General features: G+C 39.0%; 3 protein-coding genes across 6 annotated transcripts; all 3 read left to right on the forward strand.

Moving 5' to 3' along the window:
* Window positions 1-337: 337 nt before the first annotated feature.
* On the forward strand, window positions 338-3721 carry LOC125575586 (mitogen-activated protein kinase 17). Of its 2 annotated transcripts, none has more exons than XM_048781339.1 (11): window positions 338-561; window positions 868-938; window positions 1184-1601; window positions 1696-1823; window positions 2013-2072; window positions 2157-2306; window positions 2438-2593; window positions 2683-2820; window positions 2913-2992; window positions 3082-3189; window positions 3270-3721. In XM_048781339.1, exons 3-11 carry the CDS (start codon window positions 1196-1198, stop codon window positions 3505-3507), a joined length of 1464 nt encoding a protein of 487 aa, XP_048637296.1. In that variant the 5' UTR covers window positions 338-561; window positions 868-938; window positions 1184-1195; the 3' UTR covers window positions 3508-3721. The 2 variants fall into 2 exon arrangements, with proteins under 2 accessions (XP_048637296.1, XP_048637297.1); XM_048781340.1 differs by lacking the exon at window positions 338-561 and adding an exon at window positions 671-724.
* Window positions 3722-5589: 1868 nt separating this feature from the next.
* LOC106406031 (ATP-dependent DNA helicase homolog RECG, chloroplastic) lies at window positions 5590-10657 on the forward strand. 3 transcript variants are annotated; one of them, XM_048781342.1, is made up of 17 exons: window positions 5590-5855; window positions 5935-6005; window positions 6077-6215; window positions 6331-6759; window positions 6842-6954; window positions 7181-7415; window positions 7582-7745; window positions 7952-8033; window positions 8119-8208; window positions 8320-8553; window positions 8619-8690; window positions 8767-8919; window positions 8988-9131; window positions 9213-9371; window positions 9452-9535; window positions 9618-10190; window positions 10286-10657. In XM_048781342.1, exons 1-17 carry the CDS (start codon window positions 5811-5813, stop codon window positions 10376-10378), a joined length of 2880 nt encoding a protein of 959 aa, XP_048637299.1. In that variant the 5' UTR covers window positions 5590-5810; the 3' UTR covers window positions 10379-10657. The 3 variants fall into 3 exon arrangements, with proteins under 3 accessions (XP_048637299.1, XP_048637300.1, XP_013702068.2); XM_048781343.1 differs by having other exon boundaries at window positions 6334-6759; XM_013846614.3 differs by having other exon boundaries at window positions 5591-5855; window positions 6286-6759.
* A 4042-nt stretch (window positions 10658-14699) lies between these two features.
* On the forward strand, window positions 14700-16301 carry LOC106422413. The gene has a single exon (XM_013863206.3). The coding sequence runs from the start codon at window positions 14748-14750 to the stop codon at window positions 16299-16301; it is 1554 nt and encodes a 517-aa protein (XP_013718660.1). The 5' UTR covers window positions 14700-14747.
* Window positions 16302-17061: the final 760 nt, after the last annotated feature.

Below are 17061 nucleotides of genomic sequence, written 5' to 3' on the forward strand. Positions count from 1 at the left end.
TAATACATTTAAAATTATATATTTAATTGTAAATATATATATTTATTTGTATAAAAGTCAGAGCAGAACAGATATCCAACTCTAAATTTTTTAATGTGTCATTTTTAACAAATATTAATTTTTAATATTTAGTTTGATCCAAATATTTGCTAATCACAATAAATAATGAATCAAATCAAAATTAACGCAAATTTACGGCCACAAGATTACGGCCCCATAGAGTAAATTAAAGGCCAGAGATAGCAATCAAACGACATCGTTTAGTTCCGTATTAAGCACCGTCTTGAAACGACGCCATTTCAAAGATGGTCAGGTCAACAATGGTGGGAGAAGTTGGAAACGCTGAACAAGGGAAGGAGACTTCCTCGGGACTTACTTTGATCCTCCAGAAACGGCGTCGTTGCAAGGTTAGGTGAGAAATAATGAAAAAGACAGATCGGCGACGGGCCGTGCCTTCCATTACTTTTATATATAAATATCATATCTTCGCTCTCTCGCTCGTTCACATGTCTTGAATTATTATCATTCCATGAAACTTGGGGAATCAAAAGATAAGATAAGGTATGATGGCTCGCATTTTTATTCCATTTGTTTGTTTGCTTTTGTAAATCGTTTTAATTCTCTGTTTTCACACTTTTTTAGTTTTTAGCTAACTTTGATCATTTGCTGTGAAATTATTCCTTTTAATAAAAACACGTTTAGAAAAAAATTGATAATTTTAAAGGTAATCTTGTCATTTATTTTAAAAAGGTGTGTGTGTGTTAAAATTAAAATGGAGTAATCACGAAAAGCTACAATGAGCTGGTGGTTGTCTTTAAAGCGATTCATATATAAATAATTGCGTGTGGCCATTCTTTGAATTTGCAGACATCCATCAATCTTCCTCCTTGCAGCTTCTTCGTGTGGATTACTCTTTTGATCCAAAGATTCATCTAAAGGTCTGACCTTTTTGCTCTTTCCTCTTTGAATTTTGATGTTTCCTTCTATTTTTTTAGATCTACGGTTCTTAGTTGTGGATGTCTGAATTATAGATTCTTGAAAAGAAAGTACAATCCTTTTTTTTTTTTTTGTTGAATTTGAGCTGAATCAACCTCCTGTGTGTTTGTCTCTTAGATTCTTGAACACAAAGTACAATCCTTTCTGATTTTAATTGAGTTTATGATGGGAATGTTTGTTAAAACAGTAAGGAATCATCATGTTGGAGAAAGAGTTTTTCACCGAGTATGGCGAAGCAAGCCAATACCAGATCCAAGAAGTTGTCGGAAAAGGAAGCTATGGTGTTGTTGCCTCTGCCGAATGTCCCCACACTGGTGGCAAAGTTGCTATCAAGAAGATGACCAATGTCTTTGAACACGTCTCTGACGCTATAAGGATACTCAGGGAGATCAAGCTGCTCAGGCTTCTCAAACATCCCGATATCGTGGAGATCAAACATATCATGCTGCCTCCTTGCCGCAAGGAGTTCAAAGATATCTATGTTGTTTTTGAGTTGATGGAGTCGGATCTTCACCATGTCTTAAAGGTAAATGACGACCTCACTCCTCAGCATCATCAATTCTTCTTGTACCAACTTCTTCGTGGCTTAAAATTCATGCACTCAGGTAAGTTTTCTTGGTCCCCTTGATAGCTCTTGTGATTTGTGTCCATCACACTGTTTCTTATCGTCTTTCGGCTCCTTGTTTGTTGTGTGTATAGCTCATGTGTTCCATAGAGATCTGAAGCCTAAGAACATCCTGGCTAATGCTGATTGCAAAATCAAGATCTGTGATTTGGGACTTGCTCGTGTCTCCTTCACTGATTCCCCTTCTGCCGTCTTCTGGACTGTATGCATCTCTATATCCATCTCTCCTAAAGTTACCAATTCATTTAATGCAGAGAGTTTGTGAATGCTTTTATAATTAGTTAGTGTATTGTTCTGTAACAGAGAGGTATGTATGTCAATATGCAGTTGACTACAAATGATTTAAGTACTTATGCTAAGTAACCAGTCTTGTCATGTTGTTTTTTGCAAGGACTATGTTGCTACAAGATGGTACCGTGCTCCAGAGCTCTGTGGTTCCTTCTATTCCAACGTAAGTACTTGTTCCGTTTTCCATATAAGGCGTCCTTTTGCGTAATCTGTGAGAGCTAATGGAATTGGGTATGTATGTGTGCAGTACACGCCAGCGATTGACATGTGGAGCGTTGGCTGCATATTTGCAGAGATGCTAACTGGGAAGCCCTTGTTTCCTGGCAAAAACGTTGTGCACCAGCTTGAACTCGTCACGGATCTGCTTGGAACTCCATCACCGATTACTCTATCCAGGGTTTGTTTTGTTTAAGCTAACTCGCAGTACAATACAAGAGGCTTCTCTCACCCAGACAAACTTGCTTTGTTTGCAAGTTTTTTTTTAAGTTTTGCGTGTCATGAGGCTGTCTGTTTGTAATGGAAATGTAGATTCGGAATGAGAAGGCTAGAAAGTATTTGAGTAACATGAGGAGAAAGGATCCTGTTCCTTTCACTCATAAGTTCCCCAATATTGATCCTGTGGCGCTGAAGTTGCTTCAGCGTTTAGTTGCTTTTGATCCAAAGGACCGTCCCTCTGCTGAAGAGGTAAGAGGAGAGAAATAGCTGAAGCTATGTTTTTGTTTTATTCATTCATTTTAATGATTATTGATGCTTTTGCTTGCTTACTTCTTCAGGCGTTGGCTGATCCGTATTTTCAAGGATTGGCAAATGTGGACTACGAACCTTCGAGGCAACCCATCTCGAAGCTAGAGTTTGAGTTTGAAAGGAGGAAGTTGACTCGGGATGATGTGAGGGAGCTCATGTACAGAGAGGTAAGTCATAACACATGCTTGAAGACTATAATAGGATTAGAGTTTGAGGAATTCACTTGAACTGACTAGTTCTCTTTATGGATATGAAACAGATTTTGGAGTACCATCCACAGATGTTGCAAGAGTATCTACAAGGAGAAGAGAACATCAACTCTCATTTTATGTACCCCAGGTTTGACCTAACTTCCATATAAAAACTTGGTTTGTTTAGTGGGAAAAAAACTTTTGTCTGATTCCTGTGAATCGGTTTTGACATTCCAGCGGAGTTGACCAGTTCAAACAAGAGTTTGCAAGACTGGAAGAACACGACGACAATGAGGAGGAACGTAACTCCCCACCAATCCAGAGGAAGTACACGTCACTTCCAAGGTTAGTTACTACTTGTTGAAACTGTTTAAGCGAATCAAAGGCTTATATATAACCCCACTCTACTTTGGTTTTTGTTGCAGAGAACGGGTGTGCTCATCAGAGGACGAGGGTGGTGATTCGGTTCACGCACAATTGCCTTCGTCTTCAGTGGTGTTTACACCTCCACAGACTCCAAACACAGAGACTGGGTTATCATCAAAGAAGACGGCACAAGTAGACAAAGCAGCAGCAACTCCGGTTAAACGGTCAGCTTGTCTGGTGAGGAGTGATAGTATCTGTGCTTCCAGATGTGTTGGCGTCTCCTCTGCTGTCTCTTAGTCGCACGAAAAAAAAAAATGATCCTCAAGTTGTTTAGCAGCAAACCATTGATTGTTCTGCGTTGTTGTATGCGTTTTCACTTAAACTATCTCTCCTTCCTCTTTGATGTTCATCTGGTCATGTTGTGTGTAATGGTTTCTCTTGGAACTTGAATCATATATATATTTTGTATCTCTTTAGAACCATATATATACGATTTATCGATTAATAAGTTTATGATTGTCGGTTAACAACTTACAAAGAAGCAGCAGAATGATCTTCTGAAAATGATACCAACATTATCTGAAACTCTTCTTTTTTTTACTCAAATTGATTTTAGATAAATAAAGAGACAAAGCCCATTAACCTTACAAAGGCCCACGGCCAACCGACACAAAGGCCCAAGGCCCAATCCGAAAACCACAAAAACATACAAAGCAAGATGGGCTTGAGCCCAGTCCAAGCCCATCATCCCGCGGAAACCCTAGACACAGTCGGTCATTTGCCCTTCCACCTCCATACAAACGGCGTTGCCGGAATCTGAAATGAGTGTCACCGGAGACGAGCGCACGGTCACAACAACAAAGGCGGTCCTCCACCGAGATCTTCCATCGGACATACCGAAATCTCATCAAGACCACCAATTGAAGCTGCACGTGACACCTTCGCCTCGGCCTGACCACCGCCGCATCGCACCTTCGTCGGAGCATCTCTCTCGACTCGCCGGAGCTCATAAAGTACCGAGCCTCCCCTGGAACCACTGCGCTTTCTTCTCGCCACGGAGAGCTGCCTCGAACAAATCGAGACCCTAACGATCTGAGCTTTAACCGCAATCACGGAAACCAAACACCACGGATCACCCCGATCTACCATCGGTACCAGACCGCAACCGTAGAAAACCGGATCCAAATCAGTCCCCAAACCCGAACCCACGACGGAACTTCAACACCGAGAGCCGGCGACGTCAAACTATATAAGCTTTGGCGCCCCGGAAACAATAGCTGGCGAAAAAGGAGCTGAGGAAGCCTCCTCCTCCCGGAAACAAGGGCCGGCGTCGACGGAGCTAAATGAGCCTCCGTCTCCCGGAAATTTCAACCCGTCGCCTTTTCTAGAGAGCGTTTTTTTTTTTTTTTTTTTTAACCTCTTTACAAAGACACTACTTCACATAGCTCCTCCTCACATCTCACCGCCTCGTAAGGGCCAAGATCCATGTGAAAGGAGGTGTCTTACAAGCTCACGCGCCGTCGCCAAATCGGAAACACCAGGGATCTAAAAAGGGAAAAACAGATCCGGTTTCTCCGCTATCCTAAAAGCCGAGACTCTCCACACCACCGCCGCCACGTAAGCCTCGCCGTCACTCCAGATCTTGTCGAGATTCGCCACCGTCCTCCTTGAATCTAGGCTTCAGATGAGTTTCCTTAAACCCAGAATACACGAGCATCTCGGCAGACGGACATAACGAAGGTGTAGAGAGCAAAATAAAAGGAGATTAGAGGGAAGGAGGGTTCCTCCGGCGCCGGATTAACCGGGCCGGAGTTAGGTCGCCGTGTTCCTTACTCGTTTGTTTGGTCCTTTGCCACATTATCTGAAACTCTTCTTGAAAAGCTTTTTGGTTTCTTGCTTTTCCTTTGTCAACCCTTTTTTGTTTATAGCAACTTAAATTTTCTGGACATAAAAGTCATAAACAATTTCAAACTGTGTTAAGGAAATATTGACAAAGGAGGTGTTTCCAATTTCAGATGTAGTGTTATTCAAACATGAATTTAAATTGAGTGAAAACAAAGATTTAAAATATACAGTTAGAAAAAATAGTTTGAAATAGTCCATTTTATAAGATAACTATTGTGAATTTAAATTCTTATTGTGGAGTTTCTAAATTAAAAATGTCAAAGATTTAACTTTTCTAATTCACATAAAACATCTTAAAATTTTACTAGAAATCAAATTATTTAAATCCTTTCGAATATCTTATCAAAAGCACCCCTTCCAAATTAATATAAGTGTAGATCTTTTTAAAAAAAAGGTTCAGACCACAATAAAACTCTTATGGAAAAACTAAAAAAAATATAAATATTGATAATAAGTGAAAATTAATTGAAGAGTAAAAATACAATAGACCTCAAGTCCATCCTTCTCTCAAACCTCAGCAAGACTCGAACTTCAAACACGATTCGGGCTCAGTAACTTAAAAATCTCTTAAGACACTTTCCCCAATTCGATCCTCCTCATTTTGATTTTCCTACAAGAAGCCTTGGAAACCCCTTTTTTATCAGACATCGAAGTGAAAGGTCTCTTCAGACAAAGCCATGTTGTTGTAAAATCTAATGGCGGCAGTGACTCTATCCTTAGTGCAACCTCCCTGTAGCATGGTACTGCTTCTCTTCGGACATACGTGTTCGTTAAAATTTTCAGTCTTTTAATGTTTTCTTCTGAAAATATTTTTCTCAGTGTTTTGCGGGTAGGAGATTGAGAAGTGTGATTGTAATCCAAGCTCAGAGAGGAAACTGGTCTAAAATGAGGTAATGATGCTTCTGATTGTTTCTTGTTTGTGTGGCTGTTGTTGATCAATTGAAACTGGTTTTGTGGTTAGGTTTAGTAATCTCTTCTTCTCCTCAAAAGTGTGGAAGATAACTTATAGATCCAAGCATAGCTTTCCTGACAATCTTCTAGAGCAAGTTGAGAAGTGTGCAAACGCTAGGCTTGAAACTCAGTCCAAGTTGATAAGCAAGGTAAAAAAATGCAGTTTGGTATGTGAACTTTAAAACAGTTGTGTGACTCCTTACTCTTACAACAACACAGGTTGCAGCTTTGATGGAGTATGATGATGATGATGTGTTTGATCAGAAGTCTGATAAGCAAGTTAAGGAAGAGCTTGAGTCTGCGTGTAAGAGGTTCCCTGCGATCTCTCTTGGCTATTCTCGTCCTGTGGAGTTATACAGTAGGAACAAATTTTCAGAAGAAGCAAATAGAAGTATTCTCAAGACGCCAAATGAAAACAGTTTCCTTCCCACTCCTATGCCTGTGGGATGGCTTGATCCGGATAGTCTTTCCGGAACATTATCTTCCTTCTCTCCAGAGCCTCTGATGAATGTCAGAGAAGAAATATCTGATGGCTCTTCTTTTACGGTCCAAACTGCAACATCTGAAGTTGAAACAACCCCTGAAGAAGAAGATTCTGCTTCCGCTCAGCTTTTCCTTAGTTGTACTATAGGTTCTATGCCTGGGTTAAGTAAGAGGCAGAGCTATCAGCTAGACACATGTGGCTTTCACACGGTAGGCATTTAAATGCATGAAAACAAAAACAAACTTTTTTCTTGAGGAAAGGCTTATTAAAAAAAACACTCTTTGAATGCAGATGAGGAAACTATTGCATCATTTTCCTCGAACCTATGTAGATTTGCAGAACGCCCATCTTGATATTGAGGATGGACAGTACTTGATTTTTGTTGGAAAAATCGTGTCTTCCAAGTGAGTACTTTTGGTGTTTTTGAAACATTCTACAATTCATATTAACCATTTTCAATAAAGATCTTCGCCAACAAATAGATTCTGTTATCACTGTGTGTCTGTTGGTAATTTATTGGCTATTATGCATCAGTAGCTTTCATGTATTGGGTATGCCTTATGTGATTAGCTGCATCGACACTTTTTTTTTTAATTCAAATATGAACTCTGTGCAATTCAATGTGTGCAGGGCAGTGAGAGCTAGCTCTTCGTTTTCATTTCTTGAGGTTATTGTCAGCTGTGAAGTCACAGGAAGAGACCAAAATCCGGAGAATCTGAGTTGTAATGCTGATGATAAAGTAGGAAAAACATTTTATCTGCATCTCAAGAGATTTTTTCGTGGTGCTCGCTTTACGTGGCAACCGTTTCTCAATAGTATACAAGAGAAACATAGACCTGGGGACTTTGTATGCGTTAGCGGGAAGGTTGGTTCCCTTAAACTTGGCTCTGTATCAACTTGGTATGCCTTGCTTACGTAGTATACTTGATTTAGCATGATGAAGTACCATTAAAGAATCATATTTACGTGGATGAAAGTCTTTTGGCAAGTTGCTGATTCAAGAATATGTTGATAATCTCGTCTAAATCTAGGTGAAGGCGTTGCGTGCGGAGAATCATTTTGAAATGAAGGAATACAATATTGATGTACTCAGAGATGAAGACGAGTCATCTCTTTCAGCTCAAGTGAGACCATATCCTATTTACCCGGCAAAAGGAGGCTTATCCCCAAAGTTCCTTAGCGATGTCATCTCCAGGTTTTGTTTCTCTTCTCTATTCTCATAACTTCACTGGTGTGTGATGGGTGTTAAGTTCAGTTGAAACAATAGTTTTGAAATGCCATGTCACATGATTATCTTATGTTTCAAGACTTGCATATTATGAAATAGTTGAACTTCCCAGAACTAAGTTTTACATCTTTCGATCTTGTTTATCAAATCTTCACCTACTTTCTGTCTCTTAGGGCTCTGCGGATTCTCCCTACCAATATGGATCCGCTTCCTAAGGAAATCACTACAATTTTTGGCCTACCTTCTCTCCATGATGTGAGTTTTGTTTCTCTGTTGGAACATTAGCTTACACAACCAAATCTATTGACCTTAACTGCTTGTCATTTTCACTTAAATGTAGGCCTATATCGGTATTCACGAGCCCAAGAATTTAGATGAGGCTGATTTAGCTCGCAAAAGGCTTATATTCGACGAGTTCTTTTACCTACAGGTAGACAGCTAATTGTCTTCTCAGAAACAACATTCTTAATCATAAATTTTCTTAGTAAAAAAAAAAAAAGAGAGAAAAGCATTTCGTTGGCTGAATCTTGTTTTCATACAGTTGGCACGCTTATATCAAATGCTTCAAGGTCTCGGCACAAAATTAGAGAAAGATGTATTGCTGGAAAAGTTCAAAAACCCAGTGCTCAACTCAGTTTATATAGAAGATTGGTCAACACTCAGCAAGAGTTTTGTGAAGGCTCTACCATATTCCCTTACTCCTAGTCAGCTTAGTGCTGCCTCAGAAATTATATGGGATCTTAAGCGTCCAATTCCAATGAATAGGCTTTTGCAGGTACTTGTTTTCTTTTTGTTGGGGTTATAGTTTGTGGTCTCTTAATAGATCAGCTTCCTCTTTAGGGAGATGTTGGATGTGGAAAAACAGTAGTCGCTTTCTTGGCGTGTATGGAGGTCGTAGCATCTGGTTACCAGGTTGGTAAACGAACTCTCTCTACGATCAAATCTTTTTAGATACCGCATTGACTCGCTGTTGGCATGTTATATGCAGGCAGCTTTCATGGCCCCCACAGAGTTACTTGCCATTCAACACTACGAACAGTTGCGTGATCTGCTTGAGAAAATGGAGGGTGTGTCATCCAAGCCAACCATTGGGTTGCTCACAGGTTCAACCCCAACAAAACAATCACGAATGATTCGTCAGGTAACAAGTCGCTTTATACCATACATTGCAATAAGTTTGCCTACCTTATAGTTGGAAACTGATAACAGGATCTTCAAAGTGGAGCTATATCGATTATAATTGGAACTCACAGTCTTATAGCTGAAAAGATAGAGTACTCTGCATTACGTATTGCCATTGTTGACGAGCAACAACGGTTTGGTGTAATCCAAAGAGGAAAATTTAACAGCAAGGTCAGGCCTTAGAATAATTCTAGTTGAAATATCATATGATCGGCTCAAACAAATAAGTTTATTGTTGCGTGACTGCTGCAGTTATACGGTGCATCTGTTATATCAAAAACTGGCTCATCTGACTCTGATGATACTACCAAAGCTGATCTCAACATGGCTCCACATGTTCTTGCAATGTCTGCCACCCCAATCCCGAGATCACTTGCCTTAGCGTTATACGGAGATATTTCCTTGACTCAAGTACGTGACCTCTGTCCATTTTAATTCAATTCATCAGTATAAGCTCACTTGTTAATTACTAAAACTCTTTGTTTCTTCAGATTACTGACATGCCACTTGGGAGAATACCAGTTGAGACGCACATTTTCGAGGGAAATGAGACTGGCTTCAAGGAAGTCTACTCGGTAATACAAACAATCATTCAACACTTTGCTTTTGATTTTAAAATTTCAACAGTGTCTAAACCTATCATCTTTCAATTGTTAGATGATGCTGAAAGACCTGGAGTCTGGAGGGAGAGTATACCTTGTGTACCCCGTTATTGAACAATCAGAGCAACTGCCACAGCTCCGTGCTGCCTCTGCTGATCTCGAAGTAATATCCCAAAAGTTCCCAAACTACAGCTGCGGACTCTTACACGGAAGGATGAAGAGTGACGACAAAGAAGAGGCTCTAAGAAAATTCAGAAGCGGAGAGACGCAGATACTCCTCTCCACCCAAGTGATAGAGATAGGCGTTGATGTTCCAGACGCTTCAATGATGGTTGTCATGAACGCTGAAAGATTTGGAATCGCTCAGTTACACCAACTCCGAGGACGTGTTGGCCGTGGAACCAGAAAATCGAAATGCTTACTAATCGGATCAACTGCTAATAGCCTAAAACGGTTGAACATGTTGGGGAAATCGTCTGATGGGTTTTACTTGGCGAACATAGATCTTCTTCTGCGTGGACCTGGTGACTTGCTTGGGAAGAAACAGTCTGGGCACTTACCAGAGTTCCCAGTCGCTAGGCTAGAAATGGACGGCAATATGTTGCAGGAAGCTCACATAGCCGCTTTGGTAAAAACATTCATTCTCACCATTACTGTCATTTTAATGAACTTTCTATGTTATCTTGTAATCATATTTTGCCTTTGATGCTCTGTTTTCCACAGAAAGTTCTAGGAGATTCTCACGACCTGGAGAAGTTTCCAGCGCTGAGAGCTGAGCTTAGCATGAGACAGCCGCTTTGTCTTCTAGGGGACTAAAAGGTTGCACCAGGCCAATGTACATACCATTTTCCTAGTACATACTTGTTATGTGGCTTTCCTTTTTTGGTATTTCGGTACTGTGACACGACACAGCATGTTGTTAGTAGTATAGTCTTTTGGGGTCAAGATTATTCTTGTATGGCCATAGTAGAGATCGAGCATGTTTGGTGTCATCTAAGTTTTTAAATTTTGCATTCTAAAATAAGGATACTTGGAGTTGATACTTTGTAGAGTATTTGTGATCTCTTCTTAATAGGACTTGAATGTTGAAACTAATGGGATCTATAAAAGTTTATAGGAGAGTTTTGTGAGAGTGTGAATTATTGTAGAAAAGTAATAGGAATGGTGAGGGGGGGGGGGGGGGGGGGGGGGCGGGGGACCCGCAGGAGTTTTTGGGGGTAGCAACCAAAATGGGAGGGACAAAGAGACAAGTGGGGACCCACAAAATGTTTCCTACCCAATCATCAAAGAGTGGGATCCACTAACCTCCTCTTGTCTTTTGTTCCAACAAAAAAAGCTTATCTTCCATATTGAAACCTGAAGTGTTGGTAAGTTGTTTCACTTCTCGTGGACACTTGTGCGCAAATCGGTAATGCGTCTTCTTTGTCACTAACAGCAAATATGTCCATCTTTTAGTCACTACCTTCTCTGCAACAAGATCAATTGATCATTATCAAAGAATATCAAACATGTTCTGAGAAACCAAACATAATCAATAATAGATCATCGTTTCAGATAGAGCCATATATATATATTAACATTTCTTTTTGGTGTATGAGCTATAATTGGTGCAAGTCGGCATTATTTTCAGGATGAGTTATGGGATTTTTTACATTATGATATAGTGCATATTTGTATATGTTGAATTAGCATGGGTGGTGGGGTTAATAAAGATAATCATGGTAAGACAATTCTCTTGTTTGATTTGAACACTACAAGACCAAAAGCTTTCACAGGCTTTATAACCCCTGTTTTTATTCACAATAATTAAACAATTTTTTTATTCTTTTTATTTCAAATGCCATGTCTAAGAATACAAAGGTTCAAATATTACCTTAAAATATATATTTATTATATATATAATAAATTAACCAATCATAAAAACGGTTAGATATAATTGGTTGAATAGTTTCAATAAATTTAAAGTTTGACACAAAAATACCAAAATGTCTTACATTTTGTAACACCAAAAACTTTCTAAAACACATATTTCTGAAACATATAGAGTATTTCTCTTAATCTATTTGCATTAATGTTAACGATGATTGTCTTGCGAACTGAAATTGAAACCTCATGAGTGGCAAAAGTAAAATGAATTGTGTGTTTGGATCCAAAGAGTAGAAGAAAATGATTATGAGACAAGACAAAACTTTGTTGACTTTAGAAGATAGTGATGTCGGAAGATGAATCTGTGTACGTCCCCAGAGGAATGATTTGCTCATCGGAAGCAACAAAAGCTGTTTGTGCAAATTGGGTATCGATCTCCGTTTCTATAATATTTTCCGTGACTGTAATAATTGAAGCTTTGAAATCCACATACTCCGTATTGATACTTGCAACCATTGAATCTTAAAAGTTGAAAGAGAGTGGTTCAGTGGTCACTTACTACGATATTGTGTTTAAAGCCGCTAACCAAATTCCAGTATTTCTTTATTATGCGTCATGTTCATATGTAGAGAAGTTTTCAATAAAAAAGAACTAGACAATGATTGTAATTGTGTGCTATTAATCGCACAAAAAATATGGTGGTGGTGAGTCTGGTGACTACGCAGATGTGGTCTGATATTAACAGATTGCCTTTGATGTTTTTTTATTTATTTCTGAAACGTAAGGAACGCAAATCATCAAGCGGCAACAAAGATAACATCAACTTTTTTTTATATATATACCTAAAAACAACGAATATTTAATCGATATCAATTTATTTTTGTTGTTTCTGTTTTCAATTTATTTGGTACATGCTGTTCACATTTTCGTCTTCGGTTTTTTAAATGAATATACATAAATCAGTTTTGTCAACATATAACTTGCAGTATATTACCAAGGTAGGGCAACACTGTTTACGAAAGAATAAACAAAAAGCAGATAAACGCACATAACGGGCCAAACAATCGACCTTGAAATTAGAAGAGCATGAAATATAAGACAAAGAAAATCGATTAGAACAATTTCATGATATAAACTCGTTCAGTATGAGTTTTTTTTTTTTTTTGTTAAAAACGTTCGATACTCCCTCTGTTTCATTATAAGTATCATTTTAGGTTTTAGCACACGAATTAAGGAAACAATTAATTTTGTATATTTCCTATAAAAAAATACTATTACCTATACACCTAACCATATTTCAATCAATACAAAAATAAATTTTGCATAAAATTAATAAATTTTACATTGAAAATCGAAAACGATATTTATTTTGTAACGAAAAAAATTCTCTAAAACGACATTTAATATGAAACGGAGGGAATATATAAAAGTTAGTTTTTTGGATTTTGACGTCATTGCAGTCAACTTCGGAATTTTGACATCATTACAATCAACTCTTTATAATCCGTCTGGAAGATATTACCATTTCCTTTAAATGTATAAGTTATTATGTTATAATTAATTGCTCTTGATGACAAAAAGATTAATTGGTCTTAAGTTATTTTTTTTTTTCATGTGTGGCGCGAGCTAACAAAACATTTTATTCATGATGTTTCTCAACGAATACAAGAAAGATGCTCAATTCAATTATTACTTCCGTTTTTTTTTTGTAAACTCTTAGAGTAATTTCAAAGGTGGTCTCTCACTAGTCACTACATCTCTCAATTGTTTTTTTTTAAATAGAAAAAGTAAAAAAAAAATGTCTCTATACGAGAGACTTCAACAAATTTTTGAAAAACTATTTCTCCATTTTTGTCACACAATAAATAGATAACATTAATACATTTGGTTTTTACTAAATAATCTGTATATTGAAAATATCAAAATTTATTTTAAAGAGATTTATGTGAGTTTCTAACAGATAATGATGCTTTTATATTTAATAAAGTTGAAACATGAATAAGTAAATTGTTCCGGACGAAATAGGACCCAACACAAACGCTACTATAAGATTATCGTAATCACGAAATCTGGATATATACTAATATAATCGTGCACACAACCAAATAATTAAGCTGTCAGTTGACGAAATGAGTATGATCTAGAATGCACCACAAAAAGTTCAGACTGGACCAGCTTGTTATCCTATATGTATACACTCCTTTTTAGTTATCTTGAATTAGCACGTAGGGCTATTAAATTCAACAAATTAGCACGTAGGGCTATATGTTCACATCATTTTACATGTTTTACATATACACGTAAAGATAATTTTAATATAGTTTGCAAAATCATAATTCATATATAAATATAGTAAAATGAATGTGAATTGTTGAAAGAACATACGTACAAAAGGTGTTTCTAACTAATCATTATTTTAGTCCCAGGAGCCATTAAGAACGAAAAAAAAAGAAGTTAGCAACATCTTAACGAATTAACAGTAAAAGTAGTGAAGCGTTACGTGTTTCATGGTTAGCCCGTGGACATTGAAGGATTGACCACGTAGAGTTATATAAACTACTACTGGTATTGAATCTTGAAACAGTGTATTTTCTTAGGGAAAAATATCATTTAAATTACCAATTTTGAAATTTGGTTAAAAAGAACATGAATCAATTTAATATCAGTGGACCACTTAATACCTTAACGTATCTTGACTAGTCATTTAAAATTTCAATTTATTTTAATTAAATCAATTTTAAGACGTCATTGTTTTGGTTAACAGTTTGATTAAACATGGTCAATTTCCGTTTATAATCTATGTTAAACTAAAACGACGTCGTTTGTAAATTAGAAAAAAAAACTAGATTATTTTTTTCCCAAACCTAAATCTCTAATTTTCTAAAAATTCAGAAATATATTTTTTTCTTCAAAGCTGTGCGATAATGTTATATTTAGCTCCAGATAACCGCGAAATCTTTCTTTTTCATGAGATTTTCCCTTCTTCCCAATCACCCTCGTAGATGATTCCATCAGACCACACGCACTTCCCCTTCACATGAGGAAGTGTTCTTTTGAGTTGACCTGAATAAACATCGTCGTTTGAGAACTCTCCCTCTGTGTGCATTATTTCTGAATTTTCAGAGGACGAGGAATTTAGGTTTGGGAGAAAAAAGGATTTATTTTTTTTTCCTAATTTACAAACTACGTCATTTTATTTTAACGGATATTATAGACGAAAATAGCATTGTATCAATAAATTATACATCGAATGAAGGAAGCTAGGGTTTTGGCGATTGGCGACACTAGGGTTTCGAGTACGGCAGATTTGGATGAAACTATGATGGATGTGGGGGAGAGAGGGAGACCGCCAGGAGATCCGCCAGATAAGTTAACCTCATGGGTAGCGAAGGTGGTGGAGACGGCTGAGGGAGGGATGCCAGTACCGGAGGTTTTGATTGCAGATTCTTTTGTGTCGGAGAGGGTACGGGTAGAATTTCCGAATGGAGAAGACGGAGAACCATCCATTACGATCGAGAATGAGGTTTTGGAAGCGATGAATGGAATGTGGAAGCAGTGTATGATCGTTAGGGTTTTGGGAAGAAACGTCCCGATTGTTGCCTTGAACAGGAAGTTAAGAGAGTTATGGAATCCAAAAGGTGCCATGTACGTGATGGATTTACCTAGACAATTCTTTATGGTCAGATTCGAGAAAGAGGAGGAATATCTAGCGGCATTGACAGGAGGACCATGGAGAGCGTTTGGTAGTTATCTTATGGTTAGGGCTTGGTCGCCAGAGTTTGACCCACTGCGGGATGATATCGTAACAACACCAGTGTGGATCAGGTTGACGAATATACCAGTGAACTTTTACCATCGATCGATCCTTATGGGGATTGCCAAGGGGTTGGGCAAGCCGATTCGAGTGGACTCGACGACGTTGAATTTTGAAAGAGCTCGGTTTGCTAGGGTGTGCGTGGAAGTAAATCTAGCAAAACCATTGAAAGGAACGGTTCTCATCAATGGTGAGAGATATTTTGTAGCCTATGAGGGGTTGTCTGAGATATGTCCAAGGTGTGGAATCTATGGACACCTGATACATGGTTGTCCACGAACATTGGCGGAACGTGCGGCGAGTCCAACGACGCAAACAGTGGCAACAAGAAAGGTTGAGACAGCGAACTTGCAAGCTCCACAATTGCAGGAGGACGGTTTCATACTGGCGAAAGGTTCGCGAAAAGGAACACCGAGTTCATCTCAGCATACGACAGGTACGGCAAGGAAATCGAATGGGGAGATGAATAGGAATAACCGTGGGAATCCGAGCAGAAAGGAAGCTGCGACGATTGTGCTATCAAACAAATATGGAGAACTGGATACGGGTACGAAGCTGGATGTAGTAAGAGAGGATGGGACTTCTGGACAGGAGAATAAGGAGAATCTGAATATGAACGTTCAAAATAGTAAGGGGAAGGGAGCCTTGCAGGAGAAGTTAATTATGACTTTCGGTAGTAAGGCTAGTTTACTGCCTACATCGCAAACATGGACTAGAGAGAGAGGGCCTGGCAACAAGAAAACGGTGGAGTCGGCTAGGGGGAGACTCAAAAGAGTAAACAGTAGGCCGGTTAGAGGACTGGTATTTGGTCCGACCAAGGGAGAGATAAGTTTATCAGAGTCTGGGAAGAGATTGAGAGTGGAGAACAGTGAGGCCGGGAGATCGGGTGGAGGACTCAGAGAAAGGGTAGAGGATGGGAGATGTATGCCTGCGCGCCTTCAATTGCGAGATGAAGAACTGGAAAACCCGATGGAGAGTATTATCAGCGAGACAGAACATGGCAGAGCTGATATACAGACGACTTCTCAGGAGGAGGAGAGGGTGGTATCCCTTGCATGACGGGACGCCCCGGTGATTCGTGTTGAGATTGTGATTTTTACGATGATGAATTGCTTATTTTGGAATTGCCGGGGGGCGAATAAACCCAATTTTCGACGTTCTATTCGGTATATACTGAAGAAGTTCAATACTGATATTCTTGCATTGTTTGAGACGCATGCGGGGGGTGACAAGGCGATGAGAATTTGTCAAAGTCTGGGGTTTGATAACTCCTTTCGTATAGATGCTGTTGGGCAGAGTGGGGGAATATGGCTTCTGTGGAGGGATCAGGCTTGTGCGATCACGGTAGTGGGGTCATCTGATCAGTACATACATGCGAGGGTGGTGATTGGGACAGAGCTGATCCACATTATAGCCGTTTATGCGGCGCCTACGGTCAGTCGCAGGAGTGGTCTTTGGGGTCAGTTGAAAGCCGTGTTAGAGGATATTGATGAGCCGGTCTTAGTAGGTGGAGATTTCAATACTATAGTGAGGTTGGACGAGAGAACAGGCGGCAATGGTAGACTCTCTCCGGACTCGCTGGCGTTTGGGGAATGGATCAATGATTCAGCCTTGGTGGATATGGGATTTAAAGGAAGTACGTTTACCTGGAGAAGAGGAAAAGAATCGCATAACTTTGTGGCAAAACGGCTTGATAGGGTGTTGTGTAACGCCCAGACGAGAGTAAGATGGCAGGAGGCGGTGGTTTCCCATCTTCCTTTCTTAGCTTCAGATCACACACCAATCTATGTTCAGTTGGAGCCGGTACGGAAAGGGAATC

The sequence above is a fragment of the Brassica napus genome, chromosome A6 (genome assembly GCF_020379485.1).
Source record: "Brassica napus cultivar Da-Ae chromosome A6, Da-Ae, whole genome shotgun sequence".
Classification (NCBI taxonomy): domain Eukaryota; kingdom Viridiplantae; phylum Streptophyta; class Magnoliopsida; order Brassicales; family Brassicaceae; genus Brassica; species Brassica napus.

Bases quoted from the DNA above. Each gene is read 5' to 3' on its own strand.
- LOC125575586 (XM_048781339.1), top strand. From the start codon at position 1,196: ATGTTGGAGAAAGAGTTTTTCACCGAGTATGGCGAAGCAAGCCAATAC. The intron at 2,073-2,156 runs GTAAGTACTTGT...GTATGTGTGCAG, and splicing joins GTGGTTCCTTCTATTCCAAC to TACACGCCAGCGATTGACAT. The intron at 2,594-2,682 runs GTAAGAGGAGAG...TTACTTCTTCAG, and splicing joins ACCGTCCCTCTGCTGAAGAG to GCGTTGGCTGATCCGTATTT.
- LOC106406031 (XM_013846614.3), top strand. From the start codon at position 5,811: ATGGCGGCAGTGACTCTATCCTTAGTGCAACCTCCCTGTAGCATG. The intron at 6,955-7,180 runs GTGAGTACTTTT...CAATGTGTGCAG, and splicing joins GGAAAAATCGTGTCTTCCAA to GGCAGTGAGAGCTAGCTCTT. The intron at 9,132-9,212 runs GTCAGGCCTTAG...TGACTGCTGCAG, and splicing joins GAGGAAAATTTAACAGCAAG to TTATACGGTGCATCTGTTAT.
- LOC106422413 (XM_013863206.3), top strand. From the start codon at position 14,748: ATGATGGATGTGGGGGAGAGAGGGAGACCGCCAGGAGATCCGCCAGAT.